General features: G+C 42.9%; 1 protein-coding gene across 2 annotated transcripts in view; it reads left to right on the top strand.

The window, feature by feature from the left end:
* CCDC81 (coiled-coil domain containing 81) overlaps nucleotides 1-16735 on the top strand; it is a 28198-nt gene that overhangs the window by 9387 nt on the left and 2076 nt on the right. For both annotated transcript variants that reach the window (XM_073317359.1, XM_073317453.1), the window contains 8 exons: nucleotides 1557-1674; nucleotides 5192-5315; nucleotides 8001-8147; nucleotides 9802-9909; nucleotides 10513-10682; nucleotides 13043-13121; nucleotides 14064-14290; nucleotides 14955-15080. In XM_073317359.1, coding sequence (XP_073173460.1) covers nucleotides 1557-1674; nucleotides 5192-5315; nucleotides 8001-8147; nucleotides 9802-9909; nucleotides 10513-10682; nucleotides 13043-13121; nucleotides 14064-14290; nucleotides 14955-15080 — 1099 coding nt within the window. The remainder of the gene's footprint in view (nucleotides 1-1556; nucleotides 1675-5191; nucleotides 5316-8000; nucleotides 8148-9801; nucleotides 9910-10512; nucleotides 10683-13042; nucleotides 13122-14063; nucleotides 14291-14954; nucleotides 15081-16735) is intronic.

Below are 16735 nucleotides of genomic sequence, written 5' to 3' on the forward strand. Positions count from 1 at the left end.
CAACTGAATATTGATACAGGTTCATTGTCATTCACTTGTCAGACAATAGGGGCCAGGTTTAAAATGTGCAGTTTGCACATGGTCTGGCACACATTTAACAGGTGTAAGCATCCATCATGGCAATGATCAGTCACGCTAACCATCATGGAACGGAATCACAAAAGGGTCCAACCCTTCCAATTCAAGAAGATATTTCCACTCAACTCTAATACCTACACTGTATTGCAAAAGGCTTTCTGCAGTTTTATGAGTTTGGCTAGGCAAAAAGCATTGAAAGTTCAGAAAATCTATTAGCATTCCAATATGGTGTGTGTCTCGTACAAAATCACAGCTGGCTTTTATTTGGAGAGAAAGCATCCTCCTGTGATGATCATTTGAAGGCTGCCAGCCTATGCCAATACTGAATTCTATCTTTAAAGCTGGGAAGCAATTTTCATTCTAACCCTCACTTTCAAGTTCCTCATAAACGTCACAAAAATAGTCCTTTAGGGCTGTAAATTCCCATGCTTAGGGTTTATCTCCACAGGAAAGTTTTATCAGTATATTGGTAAAAATAAATGAGTATAACTCCCTGTGTGGACACTTTTATTTTGGTATGTCATTCCACATGAGGAGTTACACCGGTATAAGTATATTGGTTTACATTCACACCTTAACTTATATTGCTGTAACTTTCCTGCATAGATAAGTCGTGAGTCTCAGCCAACAAGCCACATTCTGCATTGTGCTTTATCAATGGACAGGGAATGGAGTCTGAGACTAGTTGGTCAAAGTTAGGAAGAGACAAATAAATCAGAAGTTATTCAGAGAAAAACAGCTAAAAATGCTTTAGCCTCGAGACATTGACTGAAAGTGGCTGGCATGCTTTGGAGGCTCTGTGCATCTGCCGCTCTCTTTGAATTCAGCTGAAAATCAGTCAGTTGCTGTATAGCGTTGCCAAATTAAGCAAGGCTGAGATAACCATCTTCAGTTATTCATTGTTTTGGGGCTATAACCAGGGGTTATGGGATGAGACGAAGCAAAGGAAAACTTAGACTCACTGAGCCAGATGCTGAAGCTACATCATTTTATACCATCTGAGCATCTGTCCCACTCTCATGGAAAATATTCCTGACACTGAGATCTATTAGGCTGTGCAACAGTCTCCCAAAGGCACTGGCAGCCCCATTTGTTAGAACACAGTATAGTGTAGAGTGTGGGGAATGATGCTGCACTATAGAAATTAATAGCTGGGAAACACCCATGATATTATGTGTCAGACAGGTATTAAAACCTGTAGGTGACTGAAACTCCTCTATAACACCTGTAGGTGACTGAAACTCCTCCATAATGTAGTTCAGTGGTAAAAGAATGCTTTTACGGCATTGGAATCAATGGGAGTACTCACCGAGTAAGTGACTTCTAAGACTATCAGAATCTGTTCCTAAGGTATTTTTAAAACATGGAAATGCTGCAGCACATCTACAGTGTGTGTCTTATGTGAGCTCCCCTGCTATTCTCATCTAAGTTGTCACAAAGATGCTGTTCTTGGGATTTTCCTTGTTTCACACTTACAGAGAATCTTCCCATTAAGCGCCTTCTGTCCCGACAATCTATTGTTCCTGCCAAAGTATCAGGGTTCAATCTGACTGATGAGCTGGAGAAGAACATCAAGCAAAAGAATGCCCCTGAAAGGTGAGACTCCCTGGGAGACGTGGATAAGGGTAACTATAAGCTTTTCAGTATTTTGATCTTGCACTGAACTGCAGCTACAAAGTCTGTATTAATTGTGAAAAGAAAAAAAGAAAATTATTAATTAAACTAATGAGGAAAGGGGGTAAAATTTTCAAAAGTGCCTAAATCCCATTTTCAAACATGACCTGGGGCAGATTTTTAAAGATATTTAGGCACCTAAAGATGCAGATAAGCACCTAGTGGGATTTTCAAAAGCACCAAACAAGTTAGGTGCCTAAGTCTTCCACCACTACCTTTTCCTGCTCCTCCAGAGGCTGTGTTTTGTGCGGGGCCTGATTGGAAGACATGCTCTAAAGTGGCCTCTGAGCATGTCTACTGGATCAGGCCCTGCAGGTGAGACAGGCAGGGGAATGCCTAGTTTGTGAATCCCATTGGTACTTATAAACGTGTCAAGTGCTGAGCTGCTTGGTGGTGTCAGGACACTGGCTGTGCACTGACAGAAATTTAGGCACCTAGTGGACTTACCAATGGAAACCTAGGTGCTTAGGGACCTTAGGAACCTACAGGGTTAGCCAGCAGCTGAGTGGGTTTTGAGGACCTACATTTTGGACTTAAATGCCTAAAGTGGCCGTTAGGCATCTAAGTCCCCCATGGGAATCCCACCCTTAGGAACCTAAGTTCCATTGGCTTTCAATGAGATGTAGGCTCCTAAGTCCTGGAGTCACTTTTGAAAAGTGGCAAATAGGCTCCCAAGTCACTTAGGTGCTTTTAAAATTGTTACCCGAATCTGCTTGATGCGGCAGAGTCAGGCTCTCGAGTAAAGGCTTTAGAATGTGGCCAATATTTTGTATCTTTGTGTCCATTAGCAGTAATCCTCTGAAGTCGGATAAGTAAGTAGATTTAATTTGTGTTTATTAGAATTATTGTACAAACATGTCAAAATCTAAGCTATTTGGGGATGAATAGTATAAATGTGCATTTTCTATATAATGTCCCTGGGACACCAAGTTCCAGCTTATCCCTCGATCAGTGTATCAGTGTACCAGTTTATTTTCTTGAGATAAAAGTTAATTACCTAAGTAAACTAAAGGTTAAAAATTCCCATTGACTGAAGCTTTTATCATGCAACAGCCCTTTAAAAAACCCCAAATCTATGTTAAGGGTGTGCTATTGGCTCATCTCACAGTGCCATTGGCTCATCTCACATTTTCTTGCTGTCTGGGAGGTATATAGTACAGTGAGTGTCTGTGAGTGTCTGGTGTCTACTTCATTTTCGTCTGACGCCATCTCCATTTTGTATCTGATAGTTTGGTAACTAAATGCAAACAATTATTCAAGAGGTTCAGGATCCTCTTACCATTCACAGTGGAGTTGAGTGAACCTGATCCTCTTACTTGATGAGAACAGTCTGCAGAGTTTATAAACATTTAATGGAAGAGAGACTCAGAGTGCTCTTCTAATGGCTTCTAAATGTTTTCACTGCTTGTCTGAGCTTTGTTTGACACTATCAGTTGTTCCGGGAGGTCACTGAGACCCAATTCAGCCATGATTAAACATGTAGGAGCTCTTTGTTTTAATTTGACAGATACTGCTTTACAGGGCAAAGTGAAATTCAAACTTCTCATGCACCAAGGGGATAGAAAAGTGCCCATCTCCATTGTTTGTCTGGGGTTTAATCAGTTAACCTAGAGGCTTTTTCTTTTGTACTAAAGCTTATTACTGTGATGGGCACAATAGAACGGCCAGAGATTGATAGGTAGATAGAATTGCTTCTCTTACCAAATTGCTTTCTCTTTGTTTACAGCATTCGCCACTAGCAATCTATCTATATTGATTTTAGGTACTAATATGGCCCCCATTAGCATAGTGTATGTACAATGCCCAGTATAACTGTGTCCCCAGGTGCCTGACATTTAGATGACACTGTTAGTTAAATAGCGAGAGGGGCCTGGATCTGGGACACCTTGAGCTTTAGGGAAGTTCAGACAAGATGAGAGTGTTGTTGTTCAGGATCATCATCTCCCCCTCTCTGTTCATTTGAATACAGTCAATGAAATAGGAGAAAACTGAATGCATGTTTCCATCCCCTGCCTTATTTATTGGTCATTTAAAGATATACATCGCTGCTTTGCATCTGAACCATCTCTCTGCCTCTCTGGCCACTATCACCACAGCAGCTGAGCACCTCACAGACACTATTCAATTTATCCTCGCTGTGCACCTGTGAGGGGGGCATGCGCTGTTATCCCTGTTTTACAGTCACACAGGGCGTCTGTGTCAGAGCTGGGAACTGGGCCATTGGACCATTAGGCATGGGACAATCCTCAGCAGACGATGGATTGGACCCTAACTGATCGGTAGCACATTTTTTATTCAGCAACTATAAATGCAAGTGAATTCCTGCAGCATTCTGGGTCCTGCTTTCCTGTTTCTCCAGGGGGTAATTTAGTTTACTGAAAACTTGTTTAGCCCTGTCTTTAGGTGTTCCTTCCTGGGGACATTGGCTCACTGAAGTTTTACTGTGTTTCTACAAGAGATAGTGGATGGACTCCTAGAATTGCTTCTGGGCCAGGCTGTGACAGTGTGCATGACAAAGCATCATATGTGCACACTGATGGCAAATTAGTTACTGGCTGTGACACAGGGTATGACCACACTGGCGCTAGAGGTTTATGTCCAGCTCAGGTAGACATACCTACGTTAGCTCCGATCTAGGTAGCATGCTAAAAATAGAAGTGTGGCTGTGGAGGTGCATGTGGCAGGAGAAAGCTAATTGCCTCAGTATGATCCTGTCTGAAACCCTACTCAGGGGGGATAGCTGGTCCTGTGGCTTGGGCTGCTGCAGCTACCTTGCTATTTTAGCATGCTACCTCGGTCAGAGCTAGCGCAGGTATGTCGACTGAGCTGGGAATTACACCTCCTACTCCAGTATAACCATACCCTGGGACAGTCTATTGTTAAGCTCAGTTTGAAGCTGTGGTCCTGATCTTCTGGTTTTGAAGCCAATGCAAAGGCTCCCCGTATAAGCCCATGAGTTCAGAGGCCTATTAAGGCAAGGTCCAGGCCACGGAGCTGAGGGAGTGCAGGAGCCAGCATAGCAGCTGTGAGCAACAAGAGGAGTAGCACACACCTGAGCACTGCTGGATGCTCCTGCTGCAGCAGGAACCAGACAGGGGGCAGCTCTCCAGTGCCTGGGATGACAAGACCAAAGGGAAGAAAGGATGGCAGCAGTTGGGAGCCCTGTGGCTTGTGACTGGCTGTTTGGGAGCACCAGTGAGATTTTCTGTTTGTTCTTTTTACTGGAGGATGTAGCAATTTAGAGAATTTGGGCCCAGCTTCATCTTAAGCCACCTCTTTATGTGTGGACACTATCCTCTGGTGTGCGTTCATGAATATGTGTTTAGTTTCTCAGTGATGTTCCAAACTCCATTGCAAAACTGCCTTATGCCCAGTGTGTTGGTGTCTGTACACAGCCCTTGTAATAAACTGATGCACATGTCCTGTTGTCTGTTCCTAGCGCAACATCACCTGCTCCTCCGTGTTTCTCAAAGACTGAAACGGACTGCGGTCCCAACCTAATTCATGCTACCGGACCCAGAACTCCATCCCCTCTTTGTCAAGATCATGGTAGGGCTGGACAGGTACAATATATGGATCTTATTTACTTATTATGTCACTTTTTAATCGCAGCAAAACGTGGTTACCTGGGGGGGGGTGTCAATTTTAAAACTGTCCCTAATGGCTGTTCATTATAACAGTCAATGGCTGTTTTTATAGGCCATATGGGATCTTACTTAAAAAAACAGGCAGTTCATTATGCAAGTATGAGTAAATCCTAGTCAGCACTCTATTTTGAAGAAACATATAGGAATACATTTGAGACCTGGTTATTATGGAAATGTTAACCATAAGGCTCTTCATTCATTAGCAGTTATGGGAGGTAGAAAATAAATAGTTTCCCTATTGTGCACAAGTGTTTTGCCAAAACAAGTGCGAAGGTTGCATATTTTGTCAATTATTTTTACACCTTGAAGTTTTCTGGAAGCTACTAAAGCAATGTGGGGACACTGCACTTTGATTCAAAAAGGGATTAGATATTTATGTGGATATCAAGAGTATCCAGTGTTGTCATAATTAATGACTACAAACATTTTGGGAGGGATATTAAAATCCGTGATTTAGGGTTTGAGCCAACCTCTAACTATGAGAGACCAGGATGAGACCTGTGTGTGGGGCAGATTATCCCACATCTGCCTATTTAGGGGCTCTTACATCTTCCTCTGAAGTGTCTTTTAACAGTGAGGGTAATTAACCATTGGAATAATTTATCAGGGGTTGTCATGGATTCTCCATCACTGGCAATTTTAAAATCAGGACTGGTTGTTTATCTACAAGATCTGCTGTAGTTCAGACAGGAATTATTTTGGGGATGTCCTATAGCTGGCCTGTGTTATGCAGAAGGTCAGACTTGATGACCACATTGGTCTCTTGTGGCCTTAGAATCTATAACTCTGGTGCTGGCCACTATCAGAGACAGAATACAGGATTAGATGGTCCTTGGGTCTGATCCACTGTGACTGTTCCTATGTTCAAACCACGAGAGCTGGCAACACTGATTGGGTCAGATCTTCAAAAAAAAAAAAAAAGGAGCATAAAATTAGGCTCCTGAATCCATATTTAGGATCTATAAAAATTGTCAAAAGTTCAGAGCATGCAGCACTTCTGATTGGGGCTTATGTCCTCGTAATGCTGGTGTATTAATTCTTGAGATCGATAGGAGCTGGTGGCTGCTCAGCAGTTTTGAAATCAGGCCACTGATTTAGGAGCCTAAATATGGATTTAGGAGCTTAACTTTAGGCTATTTTTTTTTTTAATCTTGGCCACTAGCTAATTTGTCCTATATTTAACTAACCAGCCAGCCGAACACAGACAACACATATACTAACAGCTGGGAAAATTTTCTGTTACTCTCACCTGCAATGTGTGCTGTAGAACCCTGCTCACTAATATATATAAATGTTGCAGTTTGTGCATGTCTGACTATACGCAAAACCAGGCTCTTCTGTGATTTTGTTGTGTTCATGTTTGATTGTCAAGCTGATCTAGAAAGATTCTACTGCATGTTCTGGGTTGGAAATTATAAAGTCTAAAGTGACATAGCTGATAAGGGTAGGTCGACACTTGGGGCAGTGAATAGAGCCCAGACACAGCGCACTCAGCTAACACAGGTATAAACAGCGGTGGAGAGCGGGGTGGGTAAGGCTTAGGCGAGTAAAGACATGCCGGAATGCTAGGGTCTGTACCTTATGTGGCTCTCTACACACCCAAGCTATACCTCCCATGTCTCTATTTTTAGCAGTGTAGTGTCCCACTGCCTTCCCACTGCTGGAGCCTTTCTCCACTGCATTGAAAGATGCCAGCAGCAGGGAAAGGCTCTGGCAGAGGGAGCCCGCGAGAAAAGGCTCCACCACTGGGGAGCTGCTGGAGCCTTTTCTTGTAGGTTGGGTTTTTTTTGTCAATTTCATGTATATCTCCTGCCGTTGGTCCCATGTAATCTTTTGCACGGGCAGACTGTTCCAGATCTAGGAGTGCTAATAGTTATCAGGGATGGGATTTTCAGATGTTCCATCAGATTTAGGAGCAAACTGACTTTCAAAATAAGTTTTTTGCCACTGCACAGGAATTGTGCATCTAGCTCAGGGGTGGCCAACCTAAGCCTGAGAAGGAGCCAGAATTTACCAATGTACATTGCCAAAGAGCCACAGTAATACGTCAGCAGCCCCCCATGAGCTCCCCATCTCCACCCGTTCCCAGCGCCTCCTGCCCACCGGCAGCCGTGCCGATGAGCGCCTCCCCATCCCTCCCCACACCTCCCAATCAGCTGTTTCGTGGTGTGCAGGAGGCTCGGAGCGGGAGTGGGAGGAGCGAGGGCATAGCAGGCTCAGGGGAGGGGGCGGGAAGGGGTGGAGTGGGGGCAGAGCCTGTGGCAGAGCCAGGGGTTGAGCAGTCAGCACCCCCGGCACATTGGAAATTTGGCGCCTGTAGCTCCAGCCCCGGAGTCTTTGCCTATACAAGGGGCTGCATATTAACTTCTGAAGAGCCGCATGTGGCTCCGGAGCCACAGGTTGGCCACCCCGATGTAGTTGTCCTTAGTAAGGAGGAAATAATTTCCCTCTAGTATTTTTAATTAAAACACCATTTGTAAGAAGGTTGGATTTGCTTGAAGACTTGTGGAAGTTCATTGCAGGAGAAGGGTAAATAGAGGGTGAAAAAATAAAAGAGATGACGGTAACGTGCATTCTTTTATATTTCTATGGGGACTCCAGGAAATGTGCTACCTGTGTATGCAGCGTGCTCAGAGGAACATCCCAGCGTACTTCAGCGAAGAGAGGCGGAGGAAAGAGCAGGATGATGACAGAATATTGGTGCAATACCAAACTATGAAAGACCAGGAGGCTCTTCATAGGCAGCAGGTATTCCATGCAATTTGGAGCACTCAGAGAAACAGGATTCCTACCACCAGGGGGAGCTGAGTTTTGAATCTTTCAAAGAAGTCGGCAGGAAAGGTATCTATAGATCAGTGGTTCTCAACCTATTTGCCACTGTGGGCCACATATCCTGCCCTCTCTGTTATGTGGGCCGCATCCACACACTATATATATTACCTGTATGGCCCGAAGGCTTCACGTGGGCTGCAGCTGTGTGCTGATTGGGCTACAAATGGCCCGTGGGTTGTGAACCACTGCTGTAGGTGCTTGTCTATTTGCTATTCTGAGAGAAAAATTCTAAATAAAAAATGAGGGAATAAAGAGAGACCTGCTGCATCAAGGTCTTGGTCCAAAGCTAGCTGAAGTCAATGGAAAGAGCCCCATTGAAATCAGTAGGCTTTTGACCAGGCCCTTAATTTAACTATCACATTGTTGCTTCGCAGAAATCTCTGTTTGTGCCCAGAGTTCTAAAGGCTTCCAGCAGAATTCTCTCTGCATGGCAGTTCTTTACATTGGCTGGTCTGGGAGTGAAATGTGTTCCAATGAAGAGGCCGCACACAAGACTCTGTGCACCACTTCAGCCCCAGAGGCTTGAGGGCTTAAATGGTTCAAAAGGCCCTGTGCTAGGTCCTTGGCATTGGCAAGCATTTCAGTCACCATGTGCAGACCAAGTATTGGCATGTTAAGTATTCAGAACTCATGGGAATGGCTTAAAAACTGAGATTTTATAATAAAAAATAAAAATTTAGCTGTTTTTGTTTGTTTGTTTGTTTTGTTTTTGCCTCCTGGCTTTTGGGTCACATTTTCAAGCTTTTCGCTGCACCCATGACGGCTAGAAACTTTTTTTTTTAAAGAAAAAGTGAGAGCTGAGTTTCTCACCTAGTCACATTATTTCATGAGCAGGAGCTTAAGAAAAAGAACAAATATCACAAGACTGCCTATAAAATCACAGGAATTGTGAATGCTGAGCTCTCAAAGAGACATAAATTGACCCCTGCAAATATACAGCAAAATATCAACACACAAATCTGCCAGGTGGATTGGAGAAGAGAATTGTGCCCTTAGGGGAGGTTATGTGGCCTAGTAAGTAGGGCCCTAGTGGTCAGGAGACCTAGGTTCTGTTCCCAGCTCTGCCACTGATATGCTGTGTAACCCTGGGTAAATCATTTAACCTCTGTGCCTCAATTTCTCCATCTGTAAAGGGAAGATGATGATACTCCCTTTGTAAAGCAGTTTTAGGTCTATGGGCTGAAAAGTGTTGTAGAAAACTAAGTGGTATTGTCGTTATTCACTATAAATATATTAGTTTTAGAAAGTATTAAAATGTTACCAGTAATATTCTTATTTTATGTAAATCTAATCTTTTAATGGTGTGGTAAATAATATTAGGACCTAAACTATTAGGACTTGATCCAAAGTCCATTGATGTCCATGGGGAGTCTTTCCACTGACTTCAATGGGCTGGGGCTCAGGTCTTTAATGTACAGAATTATCTATTTCATTATAAAAAGAAGAATGTAAACTGCATGTCCAGAGAATAGACATGTCATTACTGGAGGATTTCCTGGCTGTGCAGTGACATTACTTCTGTTCACATCTTCATTTAAAATGCATCTCTTTTCTTTTCTTCCCACGATAGATGAAGTTCTTGGCGAACAGAGAACAGAACCAAAAAAACGCTGCCTTTAATCTGGGGGTGGCCGAAGCAATGAGAAACCACAAGAATGAAAAATCCACAGAATTTCATGTAAGAGCTTTTTGTTTGGTTTTGTTTTTTAAGAAGATTAGTCCCATCCTGGTAACTTTTCTGCCCAAGCTGTGTATTGACTTTCCATTAGTATATATAACATGGAAAGAAACATAAGAAACTGGGTCACACAAAGCATTAATAGACAAACCCTTTCAGTGTGAGAACTTTCAGCAAGGGAGACTGTTAATGCATTTAGCAGTGATGCTCAGATTTTGTTATCATTTAGTCTGACCTGCCTAACACAGGCCTCAGGACATCACCAGTAATTCCTGTAATGGAAGGAATTATTCTTTCCTGCGATGTAAGTGAACATTATCTAGCACAGCGTACTGGAGCACAGTAATAACAATAGTGATAGTGGTTGGGCTACTTGGGGGCATTAGTGAGACCTTTGTCAACATTTTGCCACCATCCAAGGGGAATTTTGGGGTGATTCTCCTGGTTCTGATGGGATTGTCCCATTTCTGGGTACTGCTAATGCATCTCTGCCTGAAATGGTTCTGCAGTGTTCATATTTAAGGAAATGATGCCATGTTTTCATGGTATCGTCTTCTATCTCGTTTCTCCCTTCAGATATGAAATGTGTTTCTTTCCTTGCAGAAATCATATGTTTTCGTTAAACGGCCGCCCAGCCCTCCCCCATATGCCAAGCAAGAGGAGTATTCACAAGACTTGTTGAAGCAAATGGAGGATAAGAAGGAGAAGGAGGCAAAACTAAAGCAGGACAAAGAGCTGATGGATCGGCTGGAACAAGTGCAGCTTGCGGAAGAGTAAGTCTGCCTGTTGTCTCTGCCTAGGGTAGGAAATGGGTGTGGTGCTGGTGGGAGTGGGTCCATTCTACACATCTCTTGCCCTTGGCACTAGAGTTAGGACCCAGAGGCAATGGTAGTAAAGCCAGTCTTGTTTAGAGCTGAGTGAAAAATTTATTTTTTGGTTCTGTGGCCAAACCACTTAGTGTCAAACAGAAACTGAATTTTTCATTTTTTCTCACCAAAACAAAAACCAAAGAAAAAAATAGTGTTTGGGCTGAAACTGAATGTTTAGAATGTCGATTTGAAATGACATTTGGAAACGGACCATGCCAACATTTCAGATTTTTCTTTTCCATTTTTTTCCCCAGCTGAAACTGTTCACTGAATTCAACCTGAAATTCAGTGCCCTGAAAAAGGCATGTTTCAATGAAAGAACTATTTGCACAAAAAATGTTACCTAGCCCTTGTTCTGTTCTGTTTTGAATGCTGGATTGGGATCCCCGTGAGAATGTGATCAGAAATATGATTTTAAAATATTCCTATTGTGTCTCTATCGAGTCTAACCTATCGAATCATTCCACCCACCTACTGGTGTTTAAGCACCTGATGTTACAGGTCAGTTCTACAGTACAGGTCAAAGAGACACATATACAACAACAATCCATCCCATAAATATCCTTAAAAGTCTACATTCACCAATTTACTCCTATACAATTAGTATGGGGAATGAGGGGAAGCCACTACTGCCTTATATGAAATGGCACAAAGATCAGGATTGTTGACTTCAGAATGACTTGGATTAATCTTGTATGATAGAAAAGGGGCTTCTTGGGGTAAGGACTGTTTCTGTGTGTCTTATTCAGTGTCATTGCTAAGGTAGAAGAAAGTAATATTAGGCTCACAAATAAACATAAGGGTCCAGATTCTGATTTCGCTGATGCTGATGTAAATCCATTGACGTCAATGGAGACACTTTTGGTTTTACACTAATGTAATGGCAATCAGAATCTGGCTGAGAGAGAAGTAAAGATGCAGATTTAACAATGTTTGTGTGCAGTGAGTGTAATGCAATATCTCTACAAGCAATTTAGGCAGAATTTATGTGCGTGGGTGTGGAGAGAGAGGCTAATTACGTGGCAGTAGCTTCCATGTTGATTTGAGCCAAAGGTTTTTGTAGCCAGAGCTAAAATTCAAGCTGAACCACTACATGGGATTTGAAAAGAAAAATATGTGAAATGGTGAACGAGGACATTGTAACCATGAGGAATCAACTCTGGTTTATTGTGTCTTCCCTGCATCTCATTTATGCATAACTGCAGTACAAGCAGGCACTCTGTGCCAATCAGGGCAATGGGTAGCAGTCATTTCATTCTGTTATAGAATTACTCCAGTTAGCGTTCTCTACAGTAAAATGTTATCGCCTCACCTTCCTATTCTGTATAGTGTTTGCTTCTAAGTAGGTTCTTATCGCCATAGTATCGGCGCGCCTTCCAGCCGTGTATTAAGTGATATAATTATATGTGCAGTGTAACTTCTTGATTTGGTTCGGGTTCAGTTTTGTTGTGTGTTGTTTACCTACATGCTACTCTGTGTTTGTATTAGAGAAGGCAGGTGGAAGAAGTGCTCCTTGCCTTTGGAGTGGAAGGTAGAGGGAGGTTTGTGATGCTTCTTGGTTCCTAGGGGAGTTCATCCCGTGGTCTCTGACTGGCCCTGAGAATGCTCTGTCTGCTACACAGATTAACTTTACTCTTATGGTAGGAAATTCTAGAGGTTCAGCCACTTATGAACTGTTTTTTTGTCTCTTCAAACACAAGGACAATGATTTAACAAATTAGCTGGCTAGGGTTTACTGTATGCATATCACTGCCCTCTGCCAGATGGAATCAGACCATTTACATTGTGTGTCATAGGCCCTATATTGCTAATAGCCAATGGAGGCTTCCTTTGGATCACATAGTAGGGGCTGACTGTGTTTTTGGAGCATGAGGAGGTCTCAGTCCTATTCCTGCTGAATTTAGGAAAGTCCAAGCTGCCAAGGTAGGCAGCATCATAGTGAGAATCCTAATAATCTGACGTGGCCAGAGATTTGTTGCTATATTATCACATGGAAGCAAGGGTGATGCACACAGCTCAAGCTCAGTGTCATAAGTTGTCTTACTCTATCATGGAAGTCATCATTATTAATGATTATTATTATAATAATTTTCGAGGAAGCAGAGCCATCTTGGTAAGATAGAGAATCGTGGTAGCTAAATGTTATGGACTCAGCTATACTATTGGCAGATTTGTATTTCACAGGGCATGCCTGGATGAATTGTATTTCTTCAAAATATCACCTCAGTAAAACTCTTGTGACTCTTTTGTATTTTTATTTCTAGGCTAGCTGCCCAAAGAGCTAAATATCTGAAGGGCAAGATGGAAGAAATGCAGTGCTATAAGAGGGCCTTGGATACACAGGTAAAAACTTGTGATTAATAATTATGTGCTCCTCACCAGGCCAGGTCCACTGACCTGACAGTGACAAAGTTTTTAAAATGAAAAAAAAATCTTGTGTTTGATAACTTTCCTACCTATTATGTGGCTAAGTTATGTGTCTTTAAAAACTGGAGTGTTTTTCAGAAAGTTGTGGAGAAGGGTGGAGATATACCATATCTGAAGTGACATATTAAAAAACTCTATAATGATATAAGCAATAATAAGATCCTCCAAAGTTTTAAGAATTATCCTTCTAGCCAGTATTTTAAAGCTGTTGAGATGGTGAGTCTATTTAACACCTAAAATGAGGTGCAGTTTACAATGTTTCTATTGCTGGCTGAGAAAATAGCCCGTCCTCCCTCAAACTAGTTATGTAGAGGTATCTGTTTGGATTGAGTAGAGCTATACAAAGTCATCATGGATTTTTTTTGAGAAATTTTGAATTTCTAGATTGCCACTAGATTCCAAGAGCTTAGGCAGCGTTCAGTCCCTGCCCTGAAGATTTTACAGAGTAAATGGACAAAACACTCAAAGGGTGGGAGGGGAAACAGAGTTGCAGAGAGGTGAAAGGATTTCCCCAAGGTCACAGAACAGGTTAGTGGCATAGGTGGGAATAGAACGTAGGTGTCCTGACTCCCAGTCCAGTGCCTTATCCAGTACATCATGCTGCCTCCTCCATAAGGTGATATTTAAAAAGGAAAAATATGGACTTGAATATCAATGCTTCCTGACATTGAACTATAAAATAATCAAGGGAAGTGGTAGAATCCTCATTGGTTGTGGCATTTAAATCCAGAATTGAGAAAGTGGATTAGCTGATTCAATAGGTCTTCTCCCATCCCTAGCTTCTGTCGTTCAAAGTTTTCAGAGCCATGTGTGAGGTTAGTTCCATCATGGTAAAATCTTCTTATCAACCTCATACAGATAAAGTTGAAGCCGATACAGTTGCCGGTCTGTGAGCCTGACTCCGCAGATCTCATCTTTGGGAAGAGTGATGTGACCAATGAGAAGCTTGCAGAAAAAAGGCACCGAGCCCGGGAGTTTTACAAGCACCAGCTGCACTCCGCAGCACAGCAGAAGAGGATGGCTATCCTCAATCAGCTGGTGGAGCAGAGGAGAGAAGCTGACATGCTGCAGAGAGCCAAGAGAGAGTAAGCTTTTCCAATGAAGCCTGGGGAAAATTCAACAGCAGTAATGAAATTGCCTCACAGGGCTCTGGGGTAGGGCAGGAGGGTGCATTTTCTCCTCTTTAAGGCCCCAGTCTAGCAAAGCACTTAAGCACAGGCTTAATTTTAAGCATGTGAATAGTTCCTACTGAAGACAATAGGACCACACATATGCTTAACTTTAAGCCTGTGTCTAAGTGCTTTGCTGGATCAGGTCTAAGTGGAGAGACTTGGAGCCTTCTGCTGGGATTGATTCAGTCTGTGCAAGTCCAGAGCTGAACTTTGTGGATTGGGCCCATTTCTGGCTGAACATTTCAGACAAGTGCCTGAATTTGTGGTTAATCTTCTCAGCTGAGCTAGAGGCCTTCATAGGCTCTGCCAAGAGCAGCCAGATCTGCCCAAGGCTGTGTGGGGTTTCTAAGCACCACAGGGTTTCTGGCTCAGGTAGTGCTCTCGGTCCATGTGCAATTCATTAACTTTGTCAGAGCCTCCAGCAGCTCTGCTGCTGGCAGGGAGAGGGAGTCATATTAGACAGCCCACCATGCTGGGGCTGTGGTTAAAGAAACCCAGGGACAAACTGACAGAGTGGGGGAGTGGGAGATAGATTCATCCATGAATCGTAGGAGAGACCTTTTCAATAACATTTCAGGTGGATTGCAGACAGAGGAGCACAGTTTGAGAAAATATTCCAGATGAATTTAGCAATGCAGGACGACTGGCAAAAAAGCGCTGGAATGAAAAGGCTGAGGGAAGTTGACGAGAAGCTATTTGAGCGGTAAGATTCCTGAACACTGAGGGGATTTCCCCTTTCCCGTCTTCCTTTTTTCCCGTTTTTGCTACAGTGCCCATCCTTTCGCCAGTCGCACGTGCTGCAGTGCTTTGCCATCAGAGCACAGGGAAGTGGCAACCCCATAACTGATCTCAGTACTGCTTCATTCTAGAATGGGTTAGGAGCAAAACCATAATAACACAGTACAGGCCTTTGTCCCACTGTAGTAGCTGGACCATGTAAGAAGTTTGAGTCCACCACTATCTCCAAGCTAATGGATGTAAGGACCAGATTTCTAAAGGTATTCAGGTGCCTAGAGATACAAATAGGCACCTAGTCATAGAGATTAAGGCCAGAGTGGGATCACTAAATTATCTTGTCGGACCTCCTGTTGGTCACAGGTCACCAGCACCAGAAGCTGCGTATGGGTGACAGGGGATGGATCACTTGATGATTTTCTGTTCATTCCCTCTGGGGCACCTGGCATTGGCCACTGTCGGAAGACAGGATACTGGGCTAGACGGATCTTTGTTCTGACCCTTGTATGGCCATTCTTATATTCTTATGTAACACCACCCTGCACCTGCACACTAAACCCAGCAACCAAAATCAGACCAAAATATCATAGCCCATAGGAGACAAAACTGTTATGTGGCCACAGGCAGAGAACAGGAGTGGCCAAGGTGCACCAGGGCCCTAGGCCCCCGGAATGGCAGGGACTTGATTAAGTGAGATATACCCAGTTAATCCTGGCAAATGACCAGTGCCCCACACTGCAGAAGAAGGTGATACTCCCCACCCAAAGTCACTGCCAATCGGATTTAGGGCAAGAAAATGTTTGTTTGTATACTCAGCTTGAACAGAATCATAGGATTGGCATTCTTCACTTCCAGAATTTTTATTGCGGATTTGTACTGACATTTTATACTGTCTGTTTTCTGTTTGGGTGGATGGCAAGAAAGTAGGAGATGACAGTTAGTGGAAGGCTAGCCAAAAGAATTGAGTTTTAAAGTGCAATTCTTTCCTATACAAGTAGCTCCATATTCACGGTTTCTCACTGATTTCTGGATCACATTTGCTCAAGTAAAAAGATGTTATTTCAAACAGGCAGCCCTGGAAACTCACCGAGGGCTCTGACAATGAAGCTTGGACTTTTCCATCCTGTGCATCATCACCAAGGCTCTGCAGGTCAAATTATGGCCTAAAACAGTGGTTCTCAACCTTTCCAGACTACTGTACTCCTTTCAGGAGTCTTGATTTGTCTTACCCCAAAGTTACACCTCACTTAAAAACTACTTGCTACAAAATCTGACATAAAAATACAAAAGTGTCACGGCATACTACTAGTGAAAAATAGCTCACTTTCTCATTTTTACCATATAGTCATAAAATAAATCAATTGGAATATAAATATTGTACTTACATTTCAGGGGATTGTATATAGAGCAGTATAACAAGTAATTGCCTGTATGAGATTTTAGTTGTACTGACTTTGCTAGTGCTTTTTATGTAGCCTGTTGTAAAACTAGGCAAATATCTAGATGAGTTGATGTATCCCCGGGAAGACCTCTGTGTACTCCCAGGCGTATGCATATCTCTGGTTGAGAACCACTGGCCTAAAATACCTGTTGTCAGCTTATGCCCTCAATGTTACCTGTGTT

Source organism: Lepidochelys kempii, chromosome 1 (genome assembly GCF_965140265.1).
Source record: "Lepidochelys kempii isolate rLepKem1 chromosome 1, rLepKem1.hap2, whole genome shotgun sequence".
Taxonomy (NCBI): Eukaryota; Metazoa; Chordata; order Testudines; family Cheloniidae; genus Lepidochelys; species Lepidochelys kempii.